General features: G+C 35.7%; 1 protein-coding gene across 1 annotated transcript; it reads right to left on the reverse strand.

Annotated features, from left to right (window-relative positions):
- Positions 1 to 1,740: 1,740 nt before the first annotated feature.
- LOC127417846 (soluble guanylate cyclase 88E-like) lies at positions 1,741 to 23,243 on the reverse strand. The gene is made up of 18 exons (XM_051658082.1): positions 23,124 to 23,243; positions 21,831 to 21,971; positions 21,605 to 21,744; positions 21,083 to 21,217; positions 20,114 to 20,237; positions 19,917 to 20,036; positions 19,581 to 19,665; positions 19,409 to 19,495; positions 16,522 to 16,639; positions 15,567 to 15,696; positions 9,881 to 10,027; positions 8,843 to 8,989; positions 7,396 to 7,552; positions 6,243 to 6,352; positions 4,999 to 5,088; positions 4,469 to 4,615; positions 1,985 to 2,122; positions 1,741 to 1,899 (listed from the first exon to the last, which is right to left on the reverse strand). The coding sequence occupies exons 1-18, from the start codon at positions 23,241 to 23,243 to the stop codon at positions 1,741 to 1,743; spliced, it is 2,295 nt and encodes a 764-aa protein (XP_051514042.1).
- Between the last annotated feature and the right edge of the window lie 34 nt (positions 23,244 to 23,277).

The following is a 23,277-nucleotide window of genomic DNA, read 5'->3' on the forward strand; positions in this document are numbered from 1 at the left end:
TATAAGTCAAGATAAATCATTTACAGATTTAAAGAGACATTAAACAGGAGAGATTCTGCTTTTGTGCAATGAATGGATTCAAATCTTCCATTTCATATAATTTATGAATGTGCTAAGTTGTGAATTCAGTTACTTTAAGAGCAAACGTTTTTCCAAGAGCACTAAAATGAAACTGAAAACTGTCAATGAAATGACTAGGTTCATATTCATTTTTAAACATCACTATACTAATGCTTTAACTTAGGAAGAGTTCAGAAATCAGTATTTGGTGGAGTAACCCTGATTTTCAATCACAGCTGTTATGCGTCTTGGCATGCTCTCTACCAGTATTTCACATTGCTGTTGGGTGACTTTATGCCACTCCTGGTGCAAAAATTCAAGCAGCTCGGCTTTGTTTGATGGCTTGTGGCCATCCATCTTCCTCTTGATCACATTCCAGAAGTTTTCAATGGGGTTCAGGTCTGGAGATTGGGCTGGCCATGACAGGGTCTTGATCCGGTGGTCCTCCATCCACACCTTGATTGACCTGGCTGTGTGGAATGGAGAATTGTCCTGCTGGAAAAACCAATCCTCAGAGTTGGGGAACATTGTCAGAGCAAAAGGAAGCAAGTTTTCTTCCAGGATAACCTTGTACGTGGCTTAAATGTGATCAAGAGGAAGATCGATGGCCATAAGCCATCAAACAAGGCTGAGCTGCTTGAATACCTATATTTTTAAATAGTAAATCCAGAGAAACTGATCATTTTGCAGTGGTCTCTTAATTTTTTCCAGAGCTGTATACTGTAAATATATATATATATATATATATATATATATATATATATATACATACACACGCACACACACATATATACAGTATATACAGCTCTGGAAAAAATAAGAGACCACTGCAAAATGATCAGTTTTCATGATTATATCATTTATTTATTTAGTTAGTTTTCAAAAAAAAAAAAAAAAAGCATATTTTTAGGATAGATAATTTGTTTTTTTTATGCATCTAGATTTTTTTTAATTAAATCTCTAAAATCTAAAGTGTCATTACTGTAATGCAAACAAATTTACTGACATATTATATAAATTGTAATGTACAATTGTACATTTGTTTACATTTGTGTATACACTATTGTTGTATTTGTTGTACTGAATTTAATTCATGCATAAAACAGATTAGATGATTTTCATGTGCTTTTTTACAGTAATGAGAGTTTGGGAGGTAATACGTGTGCTTAATTGTCATGAAAATAAAGTCACAATGCAATAATAATAATAATAATAATTCTTATTGGTTCTAAAATAACCTTAATTTTCTTATTTTGGGGTGAAATGAGACCCAGACATTTATTTGTGAGATTCACCTGATTAAACTTGAACAGACATAATAAAACTAACTGTACATATAAAGCATAGGCTAATAGCCACTACAAGGCACAAATATTTATAAAGCTTTAACCTAATAAAATAAAACTGACTTCCAATGTGTATACAAATCTAACACAATAAGCCTTCAACTACACGCTTCAGTTCAGTGAAGGAAAGATACAGATCGTAATGCAATAATATGCAACCTAATTCAATAATATGTCGAATCTATTAACAGAACAATCACAGAATTCTTTGGAAAGTAACAATCTTTTTGTTCTAAATTTGGACCATGAAACCAAACAGGCTAATATAGTTAAACGCTTTGAACACCAATACCAATTTCGTAAAGTCATTTGAGTGGTGTCCTGATTGCCATTATTAGCACACAGAGCACATGGTGCTTTTCTCAGAGCCGCAGGAATCACAGGAGCCAGCGGGAGACTCCATTATAGAATCTCGCCCATAAAACTCAGCCGAGTCAAGTTCAATGTGTGGATCCTGAAGACTGCTGTCCTGCAGGGCATCCTTATAATGAGACTGAGAGAGAATTTCACATTTTCTTTGTGTCTTTGTGTAGTATTTCATTATTCAGAGAAATTTCACATGGTCAATAGTGGTTCACCTTACTGATGGACGTTTCCTCCACCCGACATTCCTCCATGGATTCCTCCAAAGAGTTTCCAGATGTTTCCATCTTTATGCGGTGAGATCGGATAGATTTCACATCATCCTCATCTTCTCCTGCCACTGAGGGAAACACCTGGTGAGAAAAAAATCAATCAATCTTTCAAAGAACTGTAAAAGAAAATGAGAAAAAAGCAACCAAGTGGCCAAGATGAGTGTTCTTCCTAGTCATTTGCAAAATGCTTTATAAAATAAAATACAGTATATGACTCTATAGGCAAGAATGTGAAATTATATATGAATCTCTCCTATACAAAGATTCGATATATTTATATCAAATTAATAACTATATATATTTACATTTACCTCAATATATTCCGATTTGTAACTATATATTCAAGATTTATAACTATGGTATATATTCAGTTACATTTATATATTCAGAATTTTGACAATATATTCAGGATGTATTATTAAATGTATAACTATATATCATGATTTACAATGAAATATTCAGGATTTATACCAATATTTTTGCATTAGCAACTATCTATTCAGAATTTATAAGAAATATTTTCAGATTTGCAACTATAAATTAAGGAATTATAACTATGTATTCAGATTTACAACTATAAACTCAGAATTTTAACATTAAATTCAGGATTTAAAACAATATATTCAGGATCAATAACTATATATTCAGGTTTACAACTATATATTCAGAATTTATAACTATATATTCAGAATTTATAACTATATATTCAGAATTTTAACAATATATTCAGGATTTACAACTATATATTCAGAATTTTAACAATATATTCTGATTTATAACTATATATTCAGAATTTATAACTATATATTTAGATTTATAACTATATATTCAGAATTTAGAACTATATATTCAGAATTTATAACTATATATTTAGATTTATAACTATACATTTGGATTTATAACTATATATTCAGAAATTATAACTATATATTCAGATTTATAACTATAAATTCAGTATTTATAACTATACATTCGAATTTATAACTATATATTCAGAATTTAGAACTATATATTCAGAATTTATAACTATATATTCAGAATTTAGAACTATATATTCAGATTTAGAACTATATATTCAGATTTATAACTATATATTCAGAATTTATAACTATATATTCAGATTTATAACTATATATTCAGATTTATAACTATAAATTCAGTATTTATAACTATACATTCGAATTTATAACTATATATTCAGAATTTAGAACTATATATTCAGAATTTAGAACTATATATTCAGATTTATAACTATATATTCAGAATTTAGAACTATATATTCAGAATTTATAACTATATATTTAGATTTATAACTATACATTTGGATTTATAACTATATATTCAGAAATTATAACTATATATTCAGATTTATAACTATAAATTCAGTATTTATAACTATACATTCGAATTTATAACTATATATTCAGAATTTAGAACTATATATTCAGAATTTATAACTATATATTCAGATTTATAACTATATATTCAGAATTTATAACTATATATTCAGAATTTAGAACTATATATTCAGATTTAGAACTATATATTCAGATTTATAACTATATATTCAGAATTTATAACTATATATTCAGATTTATAACTATATATTCAGATTTATAACTATAAATTCAGTATTTATAACTATACATTCGAATTTATAACTATATATTCAGAATTTAAAACTATATATTCAGAATTTATAACTATATATTCAGATTTATAACTATATATTCAGAATTTAGAACTATATATTCAGAATTTATAACTATATATTCAGAATTTAAAACTATATATTCAGAATTTTAACAATATATTCAGGATTTACAACTATGTATTCAGAATTTATAACTATATATTCAGATTTATAACTATATATTCAGATTTATAACTATAAATTCAGTATTTATAACTATACATTTGAATTTATAAATATAGATTCAGAATTTTAACAATATATTCAGGATTTACAACTATATATTCAGAATTTAGATATAAAAGATTGAATATAAAATTCAAACATTTTTGACATATATAAAATAGAAAATAGACATTTTCACAGAAAATTGACTGTTATTTCAGACTGTTTCTCACAAACACTTACTGTATGCCTGGAATATGATGCACAAATCACATTTACTTTTTTTTATCATACTTTTGGGTAATTTTTTAAGCTTTAAAGTGAGTTATTATCAATTGCCATTGTATTAAAAAGACAGACCATGAAATTCATTGAAACTCTCCTTTTGTTTGGATTGGAACGACATGAGGGTGAGTAAATTATGAGAGAACTTTCAATTTTGACTTCATTTAGACTTTAATTTAGATCAATATTTGATAATTCTTCTAAGATAACTGCTAGGGTCATTTAAGGTTTTGGATTTGTCCTCAGTTTCATTTATTTTTTGGGTGAAAATAGCATGCTTTTACCAGCACTTCATCATCGATCGGAGGCTCTGGAGCAGAGATAGCAGCTTTACTGATGGTCTGAGCTTCAAACTGCGGACAGGCGGCCTGAGCGTTTCCATCTTTATCTCTCTTTCCTTTCAGCCAGTATGTCTCGATCTCCACATTCCCCTGTCAAGAGAAAAAAACAAATTAAACCAATAAGAGACACAGCTGCGATTTTGGTTGCTGCAAGTTAAAGTGCTTCTTTTATTTTGAATCAAAAAACTAATAACTTAAGTGTAATCCTTATGTCAATAAGTGGTAACCCTAATTATTAAACTTCAGCCTAATAATGAGCAGTAGTTATAGTGATGCTTGAATTAGCATCATCTTAGAATAGAATCTCAGGTTCTGACGCTTTTGGTCTCTTAAAAACAGACTTACTTAAAACTTTAATAAACAAAGTGGTCAGAGAGACACCCTGCTCACCCTACTGCAGTACCTCAGGTGGCCCTGTTTGAGAAATTATGTATAAACAGACTTTGTGTCTGTGCAGTTGTTTGGGGACTGACCTTGATGGTGATGGTGCCACGTCTCTCGAAGATAAAGTGACTTCCCTTCAGGTGCTCGTAAGTAGCACTACTCAGTTGAATGTGCATTTCCTATTAATAATAGACCAGACAATGATCAATACAGTGAAATGTCAATCAAGCAGCAGCAGCCCTATTAAAAACAGAGAAACAGACATCAAACAAACATCAAACAAGTAATCTAATAAATGCTGGGTATTGCGTTTGATTAATATGGAATTAGCTCCATCATTTATGATTAATGGGATAGTTCACCCAAAAATGAAAATTCTCTCATCATTTACTCACCCTCATGCCATCCCAGATGTGTATGACTTTCTTTCTTCTGCTGAACACAAACCAAGATTTTTAGAAGAATATCTCAGCTCTGTAGGTCCTCATAATGCAAGTGAATGGAGGCCAGAACTTTGAATCCTCAAAAATCACATAAATGCAGCATAAAAGTAATCCATAAGACTCCAGTGGTTTAATCCATGTCTTCTGAAGCGATATGATTGGTGTGGGTGAGAAACAGATAAATATTTAAGTCCTTTTTTACTATAAATTTCCACTTTCACTTTCGCATTCTTCGTCTTTTATTTTTTGGCGATTCGCTTTCTTTATTCATATTGCCACCTACTGGTTGGGGCTGGTAAAAGGTGAAAATTTATAGTACAAAAGGACTTAAATATTGATCTGTTTCGCTCCCACACCTATCATATCGCTTCTAAAGACATGGATTAAACCACTGGAGTCTTATGGATTCATTTATTCTGCCTTTAATTGATTTTTGGAGCTTCAAAGTTTTGGTTACCATTCACTTGCATTGTATGGACCTACAGAGCTGAGATATTCTTCTAAAAATCTTAATTTGTGTTCATCAGAAGACAGAAAGTCATACACATCTGGGATGGCATGAGGGTGAGTAAATGATAAGTGAATTTTTATTTTTGGTTGAACTATCCCTTTTAAATGCTACAAAAATCAATGATTCACAGACGTCTGTCTGAAAAGCAATTAAAAGGGTACCAAATACAGTGGTCACTGTATGCTTTCGTTGTATGGAAAACAGCGGCCTGGACATTTTTTAAATGTTTTCTTTTGTGTTCCACAGAACAACATGAGAGTGAATAAGTAATGACAGAATTTTCACTTTTAATTGAAACAGTAGACAGTAATCGGAGACAGTATTTCACCCTGTGTTACTCCAGTATATTACACTGCCTTTGCTGTTACTGTCCATTTACCTTTCCATTGCTTTCCATAGCAGAAGCTGTGTGCACTGTGTCTCCATGGAGACCATAGCGAGGCATCTTGTGACCTACGACCCCAGCGACCACCATACCAGAGTGAATACCTAAGAGGAGCATTCCAGAGATCAATAGAGGTGAAAATAGCACTGTGACCTTAAAATATAAGTTGGGTCATTCAACTCAACCAGACATCCTCTGATTATAATTTTGTTTTTGATCATTGCTTTACCAGTGAAAGAGATACATAAATGATGATCAAGGCCAAAATATTAAATGCCATGGATCAATACTGAGTAATCCATTAATTTGTAGAGGGGGTGGGGGGTTCAAAATGACAATTGTCGCCTATATGATTGGAGCAAAAATACAGGTAAAAAAAAATGATCTTAGAAAGGTGTCAGCATCATTATTTTATTTTACACAGAGATTGGTAGGTCTACGACTAAAATCAGTTGATGTCAGCACCCGTTGTTTTATTATATGGCAATGGTGTGAGTCCAAAAATGGGAAAAAGCACTTTTTCTTTTTCTTTTTTTTTTTTTAAGGGTTAAATCCTAGCGATATGAGGCTCTCAAATATGGCTCCATGCATAAATTATTACATTAAAAAAAAAGTGGGTCACTTGGTATGAAACTAGTTTTTCTTGTCCAACAAAACAAAGGTACTTTTATTTATTCACATAAAAGCAATAATGTCAAAAAAAAAATCTCATTTCCAAGACTATATCTGCAACGTAGGCAACATCTGGAATTATTATTAATTTGTCAACATCAGAGTATTAATTATGACTCATGCGCTATTTTGTTCTATAGCCGTCTGATAGCTTTGTGTGAGGAACAGTACGAAATGTAAGTTATTATTTGATGAAAATCTTTTACAGCAAAACCTCTGCAGTAGTTCTCAAATTTTGGACGTTGTGATCAGTTACAACACATTTAAGAACCAACAACATTCAGAATCACTGACGTCAAACTTAATGAGATGTATTATGTACATGTGTGAATGAAATTTGAGTGCTATGTCGGAAGTGGTGGAAGATTTTCAGCAAATAACTACTTAAATTTTGTTCTGTTCCTCACACAAAGCTATCGTATGGCTTTAGAAGTCATCAACTCCAACACCAGCAGCACAAAAAGAGAAGACGCACCCACGCGGATCTGAATGTTGTTTCCGTTGGATGGGTCTTTGAGATGATCAATAGATCGAACCATATCCAGAGCCATGTCACAAATATTGTGGGCATGGTACTTTGTCTTTTCTGGAGCACCGGCCACCACCATGTACGCATCACCAATAGTTTCAACCTGAAACAGACACCCACACACACCCACACACACACACACACACACACACCAGTGTAAGAAACAGCACAGTAGCAACCATGGTGTTTAACTTTAAAAAAGTATGCTCGTGCTGCCTTAAATTTTAAGTTGTCAACTTAAGAGGGAAAGTTGAAAAATAAAGTTGACTTAAATCAGTAGAACTTGTTAAGAGAGCTTAATGTCTTTTTAAGTAAACTTGACTTACTTAGTTCAATCAACTTCATTCTCATTCAATTCAAACCGAATATACTTCTATTACTTATACTATCATTTAATAATATTGATAACTATATTAGCTAAGGCTATCCCTTTGTAAAATGTATAATTAAGTGCCTTTTGATGATAATTGGCCAGTTGATGATCAGGAACCAACATCTGATCCCTCAATGGGCCTCAACACTTTACATGAAAATAACAATGATGGTGACAATCATCAAACACATCTTTGAGTAAAAAGAGGAGCTTTAAATTATTGCTACATGGCAATAACGAAAAGTGACAACAAACACAACAATCAACAGCGTAAATAAAAGCAGCAAACAGTAAAACAATGAAAAGTAAGACAGTAACACTGCAATTTGAATAATTTATTCATGCCACCGTGCATGCTGGGAATATGAGTACGTGAGCGTGACGTGCGTAGTTCGCTTGACTTATACTGTATTTTTTATTTCAGCTGAATATTTTACCTACAGTGATTATAATACCTATCACAAGTTCAGCCAACAAAAACTTGGATAATTGAGTTATCTCAACAAGATCAATCCAGGGCTACGTTTCCCAAAAGCATCACAAGCTTAAGTTGATCGTAGAGACCATTGGCACCAATGGTTTTTATGATCTGCTTAGGCTTACAATGCTTTTGGGAAACGCAGCCTAGGGCAGTTATTCTAACTCTACACTTTAAGTTATGAGATTTTGGGATATTGCTAGAAATGCTAGGGAATGTTAAAAATAAAGATGCTTGAGATGCTAATAAAATTTCCAAAATGCGCATAAAAACATACTGTATACTCTTGATTGAGGTGGATTCAACTTCCATTTCCATTTCTATTTTTTTTGCCAATTTCGGCAATGTGCCAATTTTGCTCTCTTGAATACATAGGATGGAAAAGTTGCTTTATACCTTAATTTTATATTTTTGCAAAATTCCGATTTTTTTTTAGGCATAAATTATATGTGAATTTTAGATGGACCCCTGAATAATGTGTGATTTTGCTGAGATCTTATAAGAAAACCATCAAAACCACCAGGAGCATGGACTGAACTCACCTTAAACACTCTGTGTTTCTCACTGAGCGTATCAAAGAGTGTGTACATGGTGTTGAGCATGGAGACCACCTGCATGGGTGTGATATGACTGCAGATACGGGTGAAGCCCACCACATCACTGAACAGGATGGTCACATCAGGAAACACCTGAGACAGATGACATGTGTCAGTGAATCCTCCAACCAAAAGTTGTGCACTCATGCACATATGTTTTCTACATTTATGCATTTGGCAGACGCTCTTATCCAAAGCGACTTACAGTGCCCTTATTACAGGGACAATCCCCCTGGAGCAACCTGGAGTTAAGTGCCCTGCTCAAGGACACAATGGTGGTGGCTGTGGTGATTGAACCAACAACCTTTTGCTTACCAGTTCAGTGCTTTAGTCCACTACACCACCACCAATTTTTGAGGGGGCACCAGTGGCAGTCCTGGTTCACTTGATGCCTTAGGCAAGATAAGACCCAACCAAAACAAAACACTTTTTAACAACTTAGGAGATCTTTTTATTAGTGTAAAATGAGTTAGTCTAATGGTACAGTTTTAATTAAGCATGCTAGGGTGCCTGGGTTCAAATCTTGACCTAATGTATAATTCATTTTTTATTATATATAAATCAAATAAAGCAAAATTCTTATTGTGAATTTGGCAGCCAGTGATCACAATGCATTTTCTCCCTATGGAAAAGAGTAGCTTTGGCATTTTGATAATAACAATTCATATAAATCACTTTTTACCATAACTGTGCAACAAAGTTATCAGAAACATATTTATTTATTATTATCGAAGTTCCAATAAAATCTGCTTGACTGAAAACATCTGAATCTGATGGAAATGGCTTGTTTGAAAGTCTGAGAATCTACTAATTAAGTGCCACAATCTTTGAATTTTTGAAGATAGCTATTTATGATACAGCTGTAATAATCATATTTTCCATAACATCAGATACCAAAATAATAATAATAATGATAAAATCAAATAATAATTGGTTTATATGAGACTCAGGTGCTCATATAGAGCAAGGTGTGAACGTTCTGACCTCACAAGTGTTCACGGCTGGTTCTCCCTTACGCAGTCTCTTAGCAACAGGTTTGGGAATCATTCTGTACAGAAGATCATCCGTCTTCTTCATCTCATAGTCCAACATTTTCATGCTCTCCTCTAGTTTACTGGATTTCTTCTGCTCCTGTGGGAGAGAAAATGTGTACAGAAAGTGAGGGACAGCTAAAGAGAGAAGAACATGTCTTTGGTGCTCGGACACGCCACGTATCAATATGTGTTGTCTAGTGTGTTTTCACACTTCAGTCCTCTTTAAAAGAACCAAACTCAGACCCCTTTAAATGGACCAATTGTGAACCAAGTGAAAATAAACAAAAATTTTCGTTGCATTCATACTGTCCCACGCCTTAAAAATAGGCTCAGATCTCACTTTTCACTCCACTTTCTATTTACACTGATTATTTTTATTTTATTTTTATTTTTTTTTGGAACTCAGTCCAATTGAATATTATTAGAGATGGTCTAATTTATAGTTTGGTTTGCTATAACTGGGTCTGAGTCAGTTTAGAGCGTTCCCATTTAAGCCAAAATTCTTGCAAACCACTTTCAGACTCCTGAAGCAAACCAAGTGTGAAAAGCAAACCGGATTCAGACTACCTCCTGAGAGGGTCTCAATTTGGTTCTCTTCAGAGGGGTCTGAGATTGTTTGGGGTGTTTACATATGACACAAAATTTAAAAAAAAACTAAAATGAAAACACAAAAAAGCTGTGATCAGGGGCCTGTACCATGAAGCCGGTTTCGGTGGCTAGCCAGGTGAGTTTTAGTTTAGTTTGCCTCAACCCCAGGTTTTAGGTACCATGAAAGTTGGTCGGCTTTTAGTGGTGTTCATCGCCATAGCAATTTACGGTACATGGCTAACCTGCTCTGGATTACAGATCGCTAACAGATACTGAACCAATCAGCTGTGAGTAATATGACATCTCTCACGCAATCAAGTCACTCCCCCGTGTCTCAAAGCACACTTTACAAATAAAATCTTAGAAATCCACAAAATCGACTCTTCGTGATAAATTATTTATTTGAGAATCTAAATGTAGATTTACATTTTTGTTAGATAGAGTGTTGTATTTTATTTAAAATTGAATTGCTTTTCATTTACCCTCTTTAGCCATAGCAAAAAATATCTTTGAAAAAATAAACAATATATTAGGCTATCTCTAAAACAGCCAGTAAGATGGATTAATATGATACCTGCAAAAAAACCATCATTTTTTAAATATTAATAGCTCATGTTTGCTATGGAAAGGAGTGAATGCCACCCAAACCCCTTCTTTCTTTCATGGACTTGAGATGAACATACAGTATTTTACATGAAGCTATAATATTATAAGCAGTAAACAAAATACTTCTTTTATAAAAAGGACAAATGCATCTTATTATTGCATACGTTTTTTTTTTTTTTTTTTTGTTTTTTTTTTTGCATACAGTATTCCAAGTGCTCACTTTTTAATTAATCAATAGTAGCCTTTTTTATGCTTTTTATTTTATTTATATTTTTTTTACTAAAGACAATGTACAAATTGTACATCAAGAAAGAGAAATAAAAAAAAACACAATGACATCATACCTCGTATTTTAACTAATTTTGTTCAAAAATCAAGAATCTGAAGGAAACAATCTATCTAAATTAATTTATAATATTTTTAAGCAACACCCATCTTTAAGATTGAGGGGGTTCTGGTTTAAGCTGCTATTCTGATTACACTAAATATATTTTGTTCAGTTTTATTTCTTAAGGACAATGGCATTTGACCCAGAATAAGGATTTCTGGATGTATTTCTATTGTGCAGTTAAATAATAAATGAACCTGTCTAATCACTTCATTCCAGTAAGTTGTCAATTTAGAGCACTCATAGAATTCGACTGTAATGAGCCTTTTTTTCTCCACAATTTCTCCAACAATCCACTTTTACATGCTGTTGTATTTACTTTGAATAATAGGTGTTATAAAAGAAAAAAAAAAAAAAATTATCTTCCAAGCAGATTCCCTCCAAACACTGGGATGAGTAGTATGGACTGTATTATATGATATTTCTTGCTGACTAATTTTTATTTTTAATTCATCCTCCCATCTACATACAGTATAATTTAATTCAGAGTGTCCTGTAGGCTATATCTCTTTCAAGTGCACTCTTTAAAATTCCTAACATTTTTATTGGATTAGTTGTATTGTATGTATCAATTATATAATGTATTAATGGATGCATTTCCTTTTTTATTTCTTTTACTTTAATGTCTGTTAATAAATATCTACTTACCTGTAAATAATTAACAAATGGTGAATTTGGAAGCTCATATTTTTTGCTAGGTTTGAAAAGGTGTCCATTCCTTTATCAGTGAACAGTTGCTGATATCTTTTCAGACCTCTATCTGCCCAAAACTTAAATGTATTATCTAATCTATTTGGCATGAAATCGGGATCTTTAGCAATTTCTTGTAAATTAACTACATATTTCTTAATTTTACTATTTGTCTTTTTTTCTAACCAAATTGTAAAAGTACTATTAATACAAATATGATCTATTGATTTAAATGTGTTGCTTTGTTTGGGCAGGAACAGGGATATACTAATAGGTTCCCCCATTTGATACATTTCCATCTTCCTCCATTTCACTTCAGATTCTTCGTTCATCCTAATCAATATGTTGAATTTGGGCAGCTTTTTCATAATTTATTACATTTGTGAATTCTAGTCCTCCAAGCCTTTTTGGCAGCTTAAGAATTTGAAGACTAATTCTAGGTTTCCTATTATCCCATATACACTATATTGCCAAAAGTATTCGCTCATCTGCCTTTAGACGCATATGAACTTAAGTGACATCCCATTCTTAATCCATAGGGTTTAATATGACGTCGGCCCACCCTTTGCAGCTATAACAGCCTCAACTCTTCTGGGAAGGCTTTCCACAAGGTTTAGGAGTGTGTTTATGGGAAGTTTTGACCATTCTTCCAGAAGCGCATTTGTGAGGTCAGACACTGATGTTGGACGAGAAGGCCTGGCTCACAGTCTTCGCTCTAATTCATCCCAAAGGTGCTCTATTGGGTTGAGGTCAGGACTCTGTGCAGGCCAGTCAAGTTCTTCCACACCAAACTCGCTCATCCATGTCTTTATGGACCTTGCTTTGTGCACTGGTGCACAGTCATATTGGAACAGGAAGGGGCCATCCCCAAACTGTTCCCACAAAGTTGGGAGCATGGAATTGTCCAAAATCTCTTGGTATGCTGAAGCATTCAGAGTTCCTTTCACTGGAACTAAGGGGCCAAGCCCAGCTCCTGAAAAACAACCCCACACCATAATCCCCCCTCCACCAAACTTCACAGTTGGCACAATGCAGTCAGACAAGTACCGTTCTCTTGGCAACCGCCAAACCCAGACTCGTCCATCAGATTGCCAGATGGAGAAGCTTGATTCGTCACTCCAGAGAACGCGTCTCCACTGCTCTAGAGTCCAGTGGCGGCATGCTTTACACCACTGCATCCGATGCTTTGCATTGCACTTGGTGATGTATGGCTTGGATGCAGCTGCTCGGCCATGGAAACCCATTCCATGAAGCTCTCTACGCACTGTTCTTGAGCTAATCTGAAGGCCACATGAACTTTGGAGGTCTGTAGCGATTGACTCTGCAGAAAGTTGGCGACCTCTGCGCACTATGCACCTCAGCATCCGCTGACCCTGCTCTGTCATTTTACGTGGCCTACCACTTCGTGGCTGAGTTGCTGTCATTCCCAATCACTTCCGCTTTGTTATAATACCACTGACAGTTGACTGTGGAATATTTAGTAGCGAGGAAATTTCACGACTGGACTTGTTGCACAGGTGGCATCCTATCACAGTACCACGCTGGAATTCACTGAGCTCCTGAGAGCGGCCCATTCTTTCACAAATGTTTGTAGAAGCAGTCTGCATGCCTAGGTGCTTCATTTTATACACCTGTGGCCATGGAAGTGATTGGAACACCTGAATTCAATTATTTGGATGGGTGAGCGAATACTTTTGGCAATATAGTGTATATTTACAAAGTAGTTTATTTCATTGTCTAAAAACACTTTTTGATATACTAACTGGTAGATTTCGAAAAAGCAAAATAAACATCTTTATAGTCTCTATTCATTTAGTAATCAATAGTAGCCTATTTTTTTTTGTTGTTGTTGTTTTTGTAATAGTTTTGAATGATATATAAAGTTTTCAATTCAAATAAATATACAAGCCTTTATATTTTAAATACATTTAAGCTTTTAAAATTAATAAGCATGTGTGTTCTTGTTGTGGGCATATATGCATTCACTTACGTATTGATTTACCAGCTGTTTTATATTTTTTTTATCACATTTAGAATTTATTGCAGCAGTCTTTGAGCTCTCGTAGCAGCTGCTGGTTCTTCTTGTTGTGTAAATGTCTTTAATTGATTCATAATTTTACAGTTATCCCTTGTACTGTGTAAATCATGTGTTTTAAGTTTTCATGATTTCATGCTGAACTCATGAGCAGTGTAAATGCATTTATATATATATATTTAAAACAATGTCTTGTGTACAGTTTATATGAATTTAAATTCTTATTTTCATAATCATCAGCTTACAGCAGAGAGGTAACTCCTGCTGAGTCTCTCACGAGAAGTGAATCGCATTCTCTCACACGATTGGTTGTGCGCTGCAATCGTCACTCATTCATGTGCACGAGCGCACAATCTAATCTTAAAGTCACGATCGACGCCTGAGTGTACAGAGAAAGCTGATGAGCTGCATCATGGTACCAGTTAAGCCTGATTGGATTGGTTTGAATTAGTCAATCTGAAACCCATCCCGAAACCCTGAGTTCATTCAGCGACCTTCATGGTACAGGCCTCAGATCTCAGTCCACTTCACATTCACACTGTTGAATGTTTTTTTAACTCTCTCTTTGCACCACATAAGTTGTAGTCAGGTCTCAGTCCAGTGTACACCCACACAATTTTTTGGAACCCAGTCCACTTGCATATTATATTATTGTTACATAGACAGTCTTGGTTTAGTTTGATATAGCAGGATTTGAGTTCATTTGGAGCATTCATATATAAGCCATAATTCTTCCAATCAGCTCTCGACCACTGAAATGACCCAAATAATGCAAACCTGTTTCAGAACACCTCCCAAGATGGTCTCAATTTGGTTCGCAGTCTGGATTTTTTTGGAGTGTTTATATATGACACAAAAATCTTTTGAATTGCTCTCAGACCCCTGAAACAATCAATGAAAATACAACAGAGCTGGGATCTGGTCTCAGTCCACTTCACAATTACATGACTGTTTTTTGGAACCAAATCCACTTGTTACTTAAATATTATTTTAATGTACTGCAGATGGTCTGAGTTGGCTTTGCTCTTAAAGCAAGTTCATATATAAGCCAAAATACCCCTGAAATAAAAACACACTTAGAGCTTAGACTTTAGTCTAATGGCGCAAATATAGACAAGCTTGATATATATTTATGTTCATGAATCCTTCCAAACAGGACACTCCAAAGCCACACTAAAGCACTGCCAGCTCCTCCCTCCCTCTCTCTCTCTCTCTCTCTCTCTCTCTCTCTCTCTCTCTCTCTCTCTCTCTCTCTCTCTCTCTCTCTCTCTCTCTCTCTCTCTCTCTCTCTCTCTCTCTCTCTCTCTCTCTCTCTCTCTCTCTGTGTACCTGTATAAGTGCTCTCTTGAGCTCTTCAGACTGTTGTGTTCCTGCCAGCACCAGATCTCTGCTCGAGTCATGCATGCTCAAGTCATTGATGTACAGACCAGTCTTAAACATGGCACTTAAACTCTCCATGCTGAAACGAGATAACACACACCAACACACTGAAAGAACTGCACCTGCTGCCTTTGACTCAAATAATTATATGTTTTTTCCATTAAGCACGACCATGTTTAAGTGGAAAGCGGAGGCGCGTGGATGCAAAAACGGAGCTCAAGATTGTGCACATGTTAAGTCTCCTATGTGTTGTGGTTGTACAGAGATGGTTCCACCTCTAAAAAACTAAATTGTGCCCAAGACAAAAAATTACCAAAATGGCAATTGCAAGTGGGGTGGCCCATGGGGTGGCCAGGCTTCGTCCATGGTGAACATGGTCACCCCTGGCCACTCCCTAGCTCCGCCCCTGCCACTGAGAGTCTTCAGTGGAGTCTTCAGTGGATGGTTTGCATATGGGTAGTTGATGCATGACATGTCCATGAAGATTTTTTATTAATCAACATAAAGATTTTAGGGTTTTTTTTAGCATTTTGAATGACCTGTTACCTTTACCTATCTTATTAAAATCATGTTAACACCTGTAATGTTTACATATTGTGGCTATACTCTTGAAACTATGTGTATTTTAATGTTAATGGACTGGCTTCATTTACTCCCATTGCCTTACTGTCACCGCAATTTTTGCTTCTTCTTTTTTTTTTTTTCTTAAACGAGGGATGAGTTTAAATAATTTATTTATTCAAATTTTCCAAGTAGTCTCACCATTAATATGAGGAAGTAAAAGCAGCACACATAATTTAAAAAAATCATTAATAATTATAAGCAGCAAAATTCTTTTTAAAATAGTTTTAGATAGTATAGCATGTCACACCGCTGGACTTATTTGTATTTGTGTGTGTTTTACACTGGTGTCCCCAGAAAGATGATGGACTCCCACTCGGGCATGTATCTCATCTGGCCCTTCAGTTTCAGACAGCGGCTGCCATCACCCCAGCTCTCCGTGGCATTGGCGCTGTTTCCATCTGACACAATAAAAAAGATGATCACAGAAACATTAATGCAATGTTAACTCTAAAACTCAAAACTTTAAAAGTTAACTCTAACCCTAATCCTGACTTAATCTGGAATTACAGGGAAATTCAAATATTCCAAGTAGTCTCACCATTAATATGAGGAAGTAAAAGCTGCACACATAATTAAAAAAAATCATTAATAATTATAAGCAGCAAAATTCTGTTTAAAATAGTTTTAGATAGTATAGCATGTCATGTAGAATTCGCCCGAATTCAGACAAATAAAATAAATCTTTTTGTTATACTGGATTTGCCAAAGTGTACCAAGAAATGCAGGGTAGAATGGGGCTAAAGGCAGACCTTAATGAAAATGTACTTTTTTTCTGGTCACAAAGAGTATCAAGATTGAAAAAACAAAAGTATTTTTATTAAATATTGATGGAGCAACACAATTTGTGTGAAAACGGAAGGTTGTTTTGATTAAAATTATTTTATTGTATTTTTTTAAAGTGGCTAGGGCAAGTGCGGGGTAAAAGGCCCCCAGGGGGGCTATAGTGATATTTTGTAAATATAGGGATGTGACGAGGAGGAGGGCGGGGCGGGGCCGTGAGGACACATGGCCAGCCCTTAATCGGACTAATCAGCAGGGAGGGTGATAAAGATGAGCAAGAGGTGCCAGTTCGAGCGAGCGAGAGAGACGCACGCGGCCGACATTGCATGTGTGTCTGTGTTTGTTTATGTTTGTTTTATGTTGAGTTTTATCATTACATTTTACGTTGACTGTTTAGCCGGTTCCCACCTCCTCCTTGTCCACCTTATCTCGTTACATTGGTGCCGAAACCTGTCTGCTTGGGGACGGAGGGGTCACTGCCAGCCGCCGAGAGCCAGTGGAACCGCTGCCATCTGCCGAAGAAGGGGAGGAGCTGTTCCGTCCGCCAGGGGCCGGAGGACTCGCTGCCACCCACCGGGGGAGGAGCGAGCTGGCGTCAGCCAGAGGGCATAAGTGTGGTTGAGGACTCTCTCTCGCTCTCTCACTCTGCCTCACTCTTTCCCTCTCCCCTTTCCCTCCCCTTGTCTCTCCCAAGGCTCAAAAAGACGGGGAAGACCTGCTGGCAGGCACGGCCGAAGGGCAATGCCCCCCCTCAGGAAGGGAGAGGAGTGTGTCATGCCAGGGGTTTCCCCAGCCTGAGTTGGGCGATGGAGGAGTGTGATGAGGAGGAGGGCGGGGCCGGGCCGGGCCGTGAGGACACACGGCTGGCCCTGAATCGGGCTGATCAGCCGGCAGGTGGATAAAGACTAGCCGGAGGTGCCAGTTCGAGAGAGAGAGATCTACGCATTGCATGTGTATCTGTGTTTGTTTATGTTTGCTTTATGTTGAGTTTTATCATTAAACTTTACATTGACTGTTTAGCCGGTTCCCGCCCCCCCTTGCCCACTTTACCTCGTTACAAGTATTTGTATATAATATTTGTCAACTTAGGCAAATTCTTTTTAGACAGCAAGATGCTTTTTTGAGTAACAAATTAAGCTAATGTTTACTCAAAATAACCACTTCAGAAAAGGAATATTCTGGATTCAATACAAGTAAAGCATAATTTTTAGTGTTTTGGGAGAAAATAAAATCAAAAGTGTCTTTTATACCAGAGGGTCTTTTGCCTCATTGTACCCATTGTACCCTGTGACATAATCAGTACATACTACTTTAGGATGGACAGAAGTTGTGTTAACAAACACTACACATCTTTTTTTTAAGTAAATACTGCCGTGACATTACTTACATGACTTTTGTTCCATGCCAGTAAATTATTATGGTGTCATTTAAGATAAACCCACCCCTAAATGATACATAATTGTATCACCAACAAAAGTTGGTTGCTTTACATGTCAGTCAGATGGTCTTTTTCTGTCTATGTGGGCACTTTTTGACCATAAGAAGAGGTAAACTGGACCAGGCATTATGTCAATAGTCATAAGTCTGATGATGTGCGGTTGTTACAGAGAAATGCCAGACCACTAGATGGCGCCATTGACAAATCAGAATTGAGTATTCGAGAGCCGTGTTATAACATTAGTTAATGCATTAGGTCTTTTAGGCAAACAATGAACAATATTGTTATAGCATTTATAAATCTTAGTTAATGTTATATAGTAATAATACAATTGTTTATTGTTAGTTCACGTTAATTCATGGTGCATTAATGTTAACAAATAAAATTTTTGATTTTAAAAATTTGTTATTTTATGTTTAATAAATGCTGTAAACATATTGTTAATTGTTTGCCTATAAGACCTAATGCATTAACAAATGTTATTATACGGCTTTCTGGAATACTCGATTCTGACTGGTCAATGGTGCCATCTAGCATTCTGATATTTCTCTATAACAACCACACATCCACGTATCAGACCGCTCATCCGGGCATTGCGAGCCATCTCTCCTGCTTTCCTGTTTTTTTCCATGCCAGTCTATTAGTATGGTACCATTTCAGACAAGCCCACCCCTAAATGACATATAAAACAAAACACAGTCTGGGTGGTTGATAATTTGGCACTTTTTGACCACAAGAAGAGGCAAAGTGGACCAGGCATTTTGCCGATAGTCAAAAGTCTGGCTAAACTAGACTACGAACTCGAGTCCTACGAGTCCTGTTAGCCTTCTACTAAATGTTAGTTGGTTGACAGGAAATATTGTTTTTAAGTCACTCTGAGAAAAGACTGTATGAATGATGTAGCTCCTCTGAGCAAGAGTGTTTCTGTGAGGTCAGACGGGTGACTGACCTTTATAATCGTCTCCAATGATTGACTGAAAAGCCATCAGCTCCACGTCCACATCTGCAGAGCGATTGGCATTCTCATAATCAGAGTCTGTGAGAGACACACACAGCACATCTGAGAAACACCCGTCACATACAGCTGCAGTGGTAAGAACGGTACATTGAACCTTCCTTACTCTGCACTCTGTTATGAAGGTTTCTCTCTCTCTTCACCGGCTCCTTAGACATGATCTCAAACAGATTGTTAGGGTGGGAGATGATCTGGGACAGAGTTGATGGATGAATAGATTGATTAATTGATTGATCAATTGGCATCTTATGTCATGCACAGTAGCGGTTTTAGCTTGTATGGCACCCTGGGCGAAACCCGCTTCAACACGCCCCCAAAGTTGTAGACCGGGTGGGGGGGGGGTCTGTGTGGGTGCCTCATGCCACCCCCCTGCAAGATGCCGCCCTGGGCAACTGCCCATGTCGCCCATGCCTAAATCCGCCACTGGTCATGCATGTCTTACCATGTTCCACGTGAACTCCACAAGTGGGCGGGCCAGTAAAAAAGCATCATTGATCTTCTTCCCGTCTAGGTCAGGAAAGACAGTGGCCAGTCCAGAGCCAACGTTATGCACGACCATATCCTATTGGACGAAAACATGACACATTACATGGCAATGCCAGAGTGTTTGAGATGGTAATCAGAGGAGAGGAGAGTCACCTGTCTGAACACAATATTGAAGGGAAAAACTTCGAAGAAAAAGTCGCTAGTGAATGGAAGAATCTCTTGTTCCTCTTCATCCTCTTTCTGAATATAGCGATACGCTGAGTTATCAAAGTTTAATCTGAAATAAACATGTAATAGTGTCATTACATCTACCACGTGTCCTGTGGGCTTTACAGACAGTTTAGTATACAGTTCTCTTACATGTTACAACCACAAATGCTGTTTACTATTGGAATTGGGTGTTTCTTCAACTTCAGGCACTTTCATGTCCTAGGCGTAGACCTTTATTCAAATGAACAGATTACATTTTTTTCTTCATGTTATTTGAAGGTCACATTAAAATTTTGACCATGCCTTTTATGTATAGATTTATTGTTTTAGACTTCAGTATTAAACTATGAAAATCCATTATAAAATTACAAATTATCACATGTTTAAAATGGTAATAATCTAAAGAAAGAGTGAAAATAACATAAACCAATTCAATATTCATTGCGTGAAAAAACTACGACAGTCCCACAGTTGACCTCATTTCCACCACACCAAACCGTTTCCCCCCTAATATTGATTTTTTAAAGTTAGTGTAAAGTTATCATGCTTGAGAAGAAATATGAGACAAGTGATGTTTGAGTACTTTTATTGGGCATCATTTATCAAACTGTAATTTTGCCAAATTACGCAGAGGTCTGAAAATATTACCAAATTGTGTGCATTTAGGATACATAAAATAAATTATTTCAAAAAAGTTATATACGTATATATATGTATATATATATATATATATATATATATATATATATATATATATATATATATATATATATATATATATATATATATATATATATATAGTAGACTATTTTCAAGATTTACACATTTCTATTTCATAACAAAGTTATGTTTAACAAAATATAATAAAAAAAAACTTTTATACAATATTATGTGTGTGTTTGTGTGTCTCACCTCATGGTAACATGTGAGTAATCTCCCACCAGCTGTTCAGACAGAACCTCAACATGAATGTCAGTGTCATAGAACTGTTTACCCATCTGTCTCAGCTGACCCATGGCGTAGTGCAGGTAACCTTTACGTTTACTCCTGAAATGAATACACAACACACAAGGACAAAGCAGAAATGCTGACCAGGATTTAATTTAAGCATGAGAGACAGAGATCAACTGAAATGAACTGAAACATTTTTTCATCAAATTCTTACTAGCACAAATTACGAATCTGAAGCTATGCAATCCATGTTAATTTAATTTCTCTGTTTTTTATTTCTCCACAGGCAGGGCTGTTTCTGACAATTTTTCATTGGTGCCCCCCCCCAAGTTAGTGTTACTCTAGGCGACCTCCTAGTTCACCTATGCCTAGAAACGGCCCTGGAACATAAACATCTGAGACAAAGCTGATACTTCAATGAAGCACAACTGAGAACTCCATTAACTCTTGATTATCCTGAGCTATGAAAGACTAGCTTTTCACCTGTAATGCAGTGTGACTCCTGTAGCTGACTCCTCCTGGCAGAAGAAGGTTGGCGGTTGAACTTTAGGATAACTGAAGCGCAGATACTCATGCAGGTTATCCAGACCATTCACAAAGTCACGAACATGACGACCTAACACCTGACACGCATGCACAAATGTACAACATTCAGAGGATGCAATATACGTAGATCAATTCAGAGCAGCGTACCCAAACCTGACCGTACCTTGAGGATTCTGTCGTATCCGTATTTTCCCACAAATCCCAGGAAATAAACCCCCCATGAGTTCATCAGCTCATTATACGGGGTTCCAGTGACGCCACTCGCGGCTTTAGCGATACGTGGAATTACACTCTCACTGTAGACCTACATAAGCACACAGAGACACAGCCACACACATTTATATAGGTACATCCACACAGTTTGATCTTTTGTACGGCATTTGTATTCCACATTTCTTAGCAATCTAGGTAATGATTCAAATAATAAATAAACCCCAGTTAAATGATACATAATGTGTTTTATTTCTTCTTTATTTTATGTTTGTAATATATGACTTTTGACCAATGAAATGATCATTTACGAAGAATTCTTCAATTTGTAATTTATTCTTCAAACAATTACAACAAGGAATCCTGGAATAAAGATAAGTATGCCAAATGAATAGAGTTTTTATATAGCCTATAATAATAAAGTTCTCATGTAGAATTTCCCTCATTTTAACACTTTTTCTAAATATATTATAGCGTGAAAGTTAAAAGGTCTTGGTAAAAAGCTAAAAATAGAGAAATTCTGACAAATTAAACTTTGAACAATCTTTCAAAAAATAGGGAAAAGTAATTAAATAAACATAATAAAATGTAGCTTTTCTATATAATCTATTCTTTAAAACTAGAATAATTTTTTTATAATGTCAACGGACTATACAGGGTCACATATTTCTTGAAACCAGGACATTTTCAAGTATGATTTATTTTTTATTATTTATATATATATATATATATATATATATATATATATATATATATATTAATTTTCTCCCAATTTGGAATGCCCAATTCCCACTACTTAGTAGGTCCTCATGGTGGTGCGGTTACTCACCTCAATCTGGGTGGTGGAGGACAAGTCTCAGTTGCCTCCGCTTCTGAGACCGTCAATCCGCGCATCTTATCACGTGGCTCGTTGTGAGCGAGAACCACTAATCGCGACCACGAGGATGTTACCCCATGTGACTGTACCCTCCCTAGCAACCAGGCCAATTTGGTTGCTTAGGAGACCTGGCTGGAGTCACTCAGCACACCTTGGATTCAAACTCGCGACTCCAGGGGTGATAGTCAGCGTCAATACTCGCAATAAGTGTGATTTCAAATATGTCAAACTTTCATATGTGTAAGTGTCAAAAAATACATTATAAATGTTTTAGAAAGAAATTAATTCAATTCTCTAATCACATGGTCAATTTTCATTTTTGTTCCCCAGTAATTCTGTAAAATTATGTTATTCTGTACAGATTCTTACCTGATGAGTTACAAAGGAGTGGAGTCGGACGTCAGCTCTCTCTCTGACCAGCTTCCACACGTCATCGCCATACGATTCCTTAATAAAGTCGTGTAGACTTTCACACAGCAGCCCGTACATTCTGACAGCGCTAACACGAGAGATAAGAAATCTT

Source organism: Myxocyprinus asiaticus, chromosome 27, assembly GCF_019703515.2.
Source record: "Myxocyprinus asiaticus isolate MX2 ecotype Aquarium Trade chromosome 27, UBuf_Myxa_2, whole genome shotgun sequence".
In the NCBI taxonomy this organism is placed as follows: domain Eukaryota; kingdom Metazoa; phylum Chordata; class Actinopteri; order Cypriniformes; family Catostomidae; genus Myxocyprinus; species Myxocyprinus asiaticus.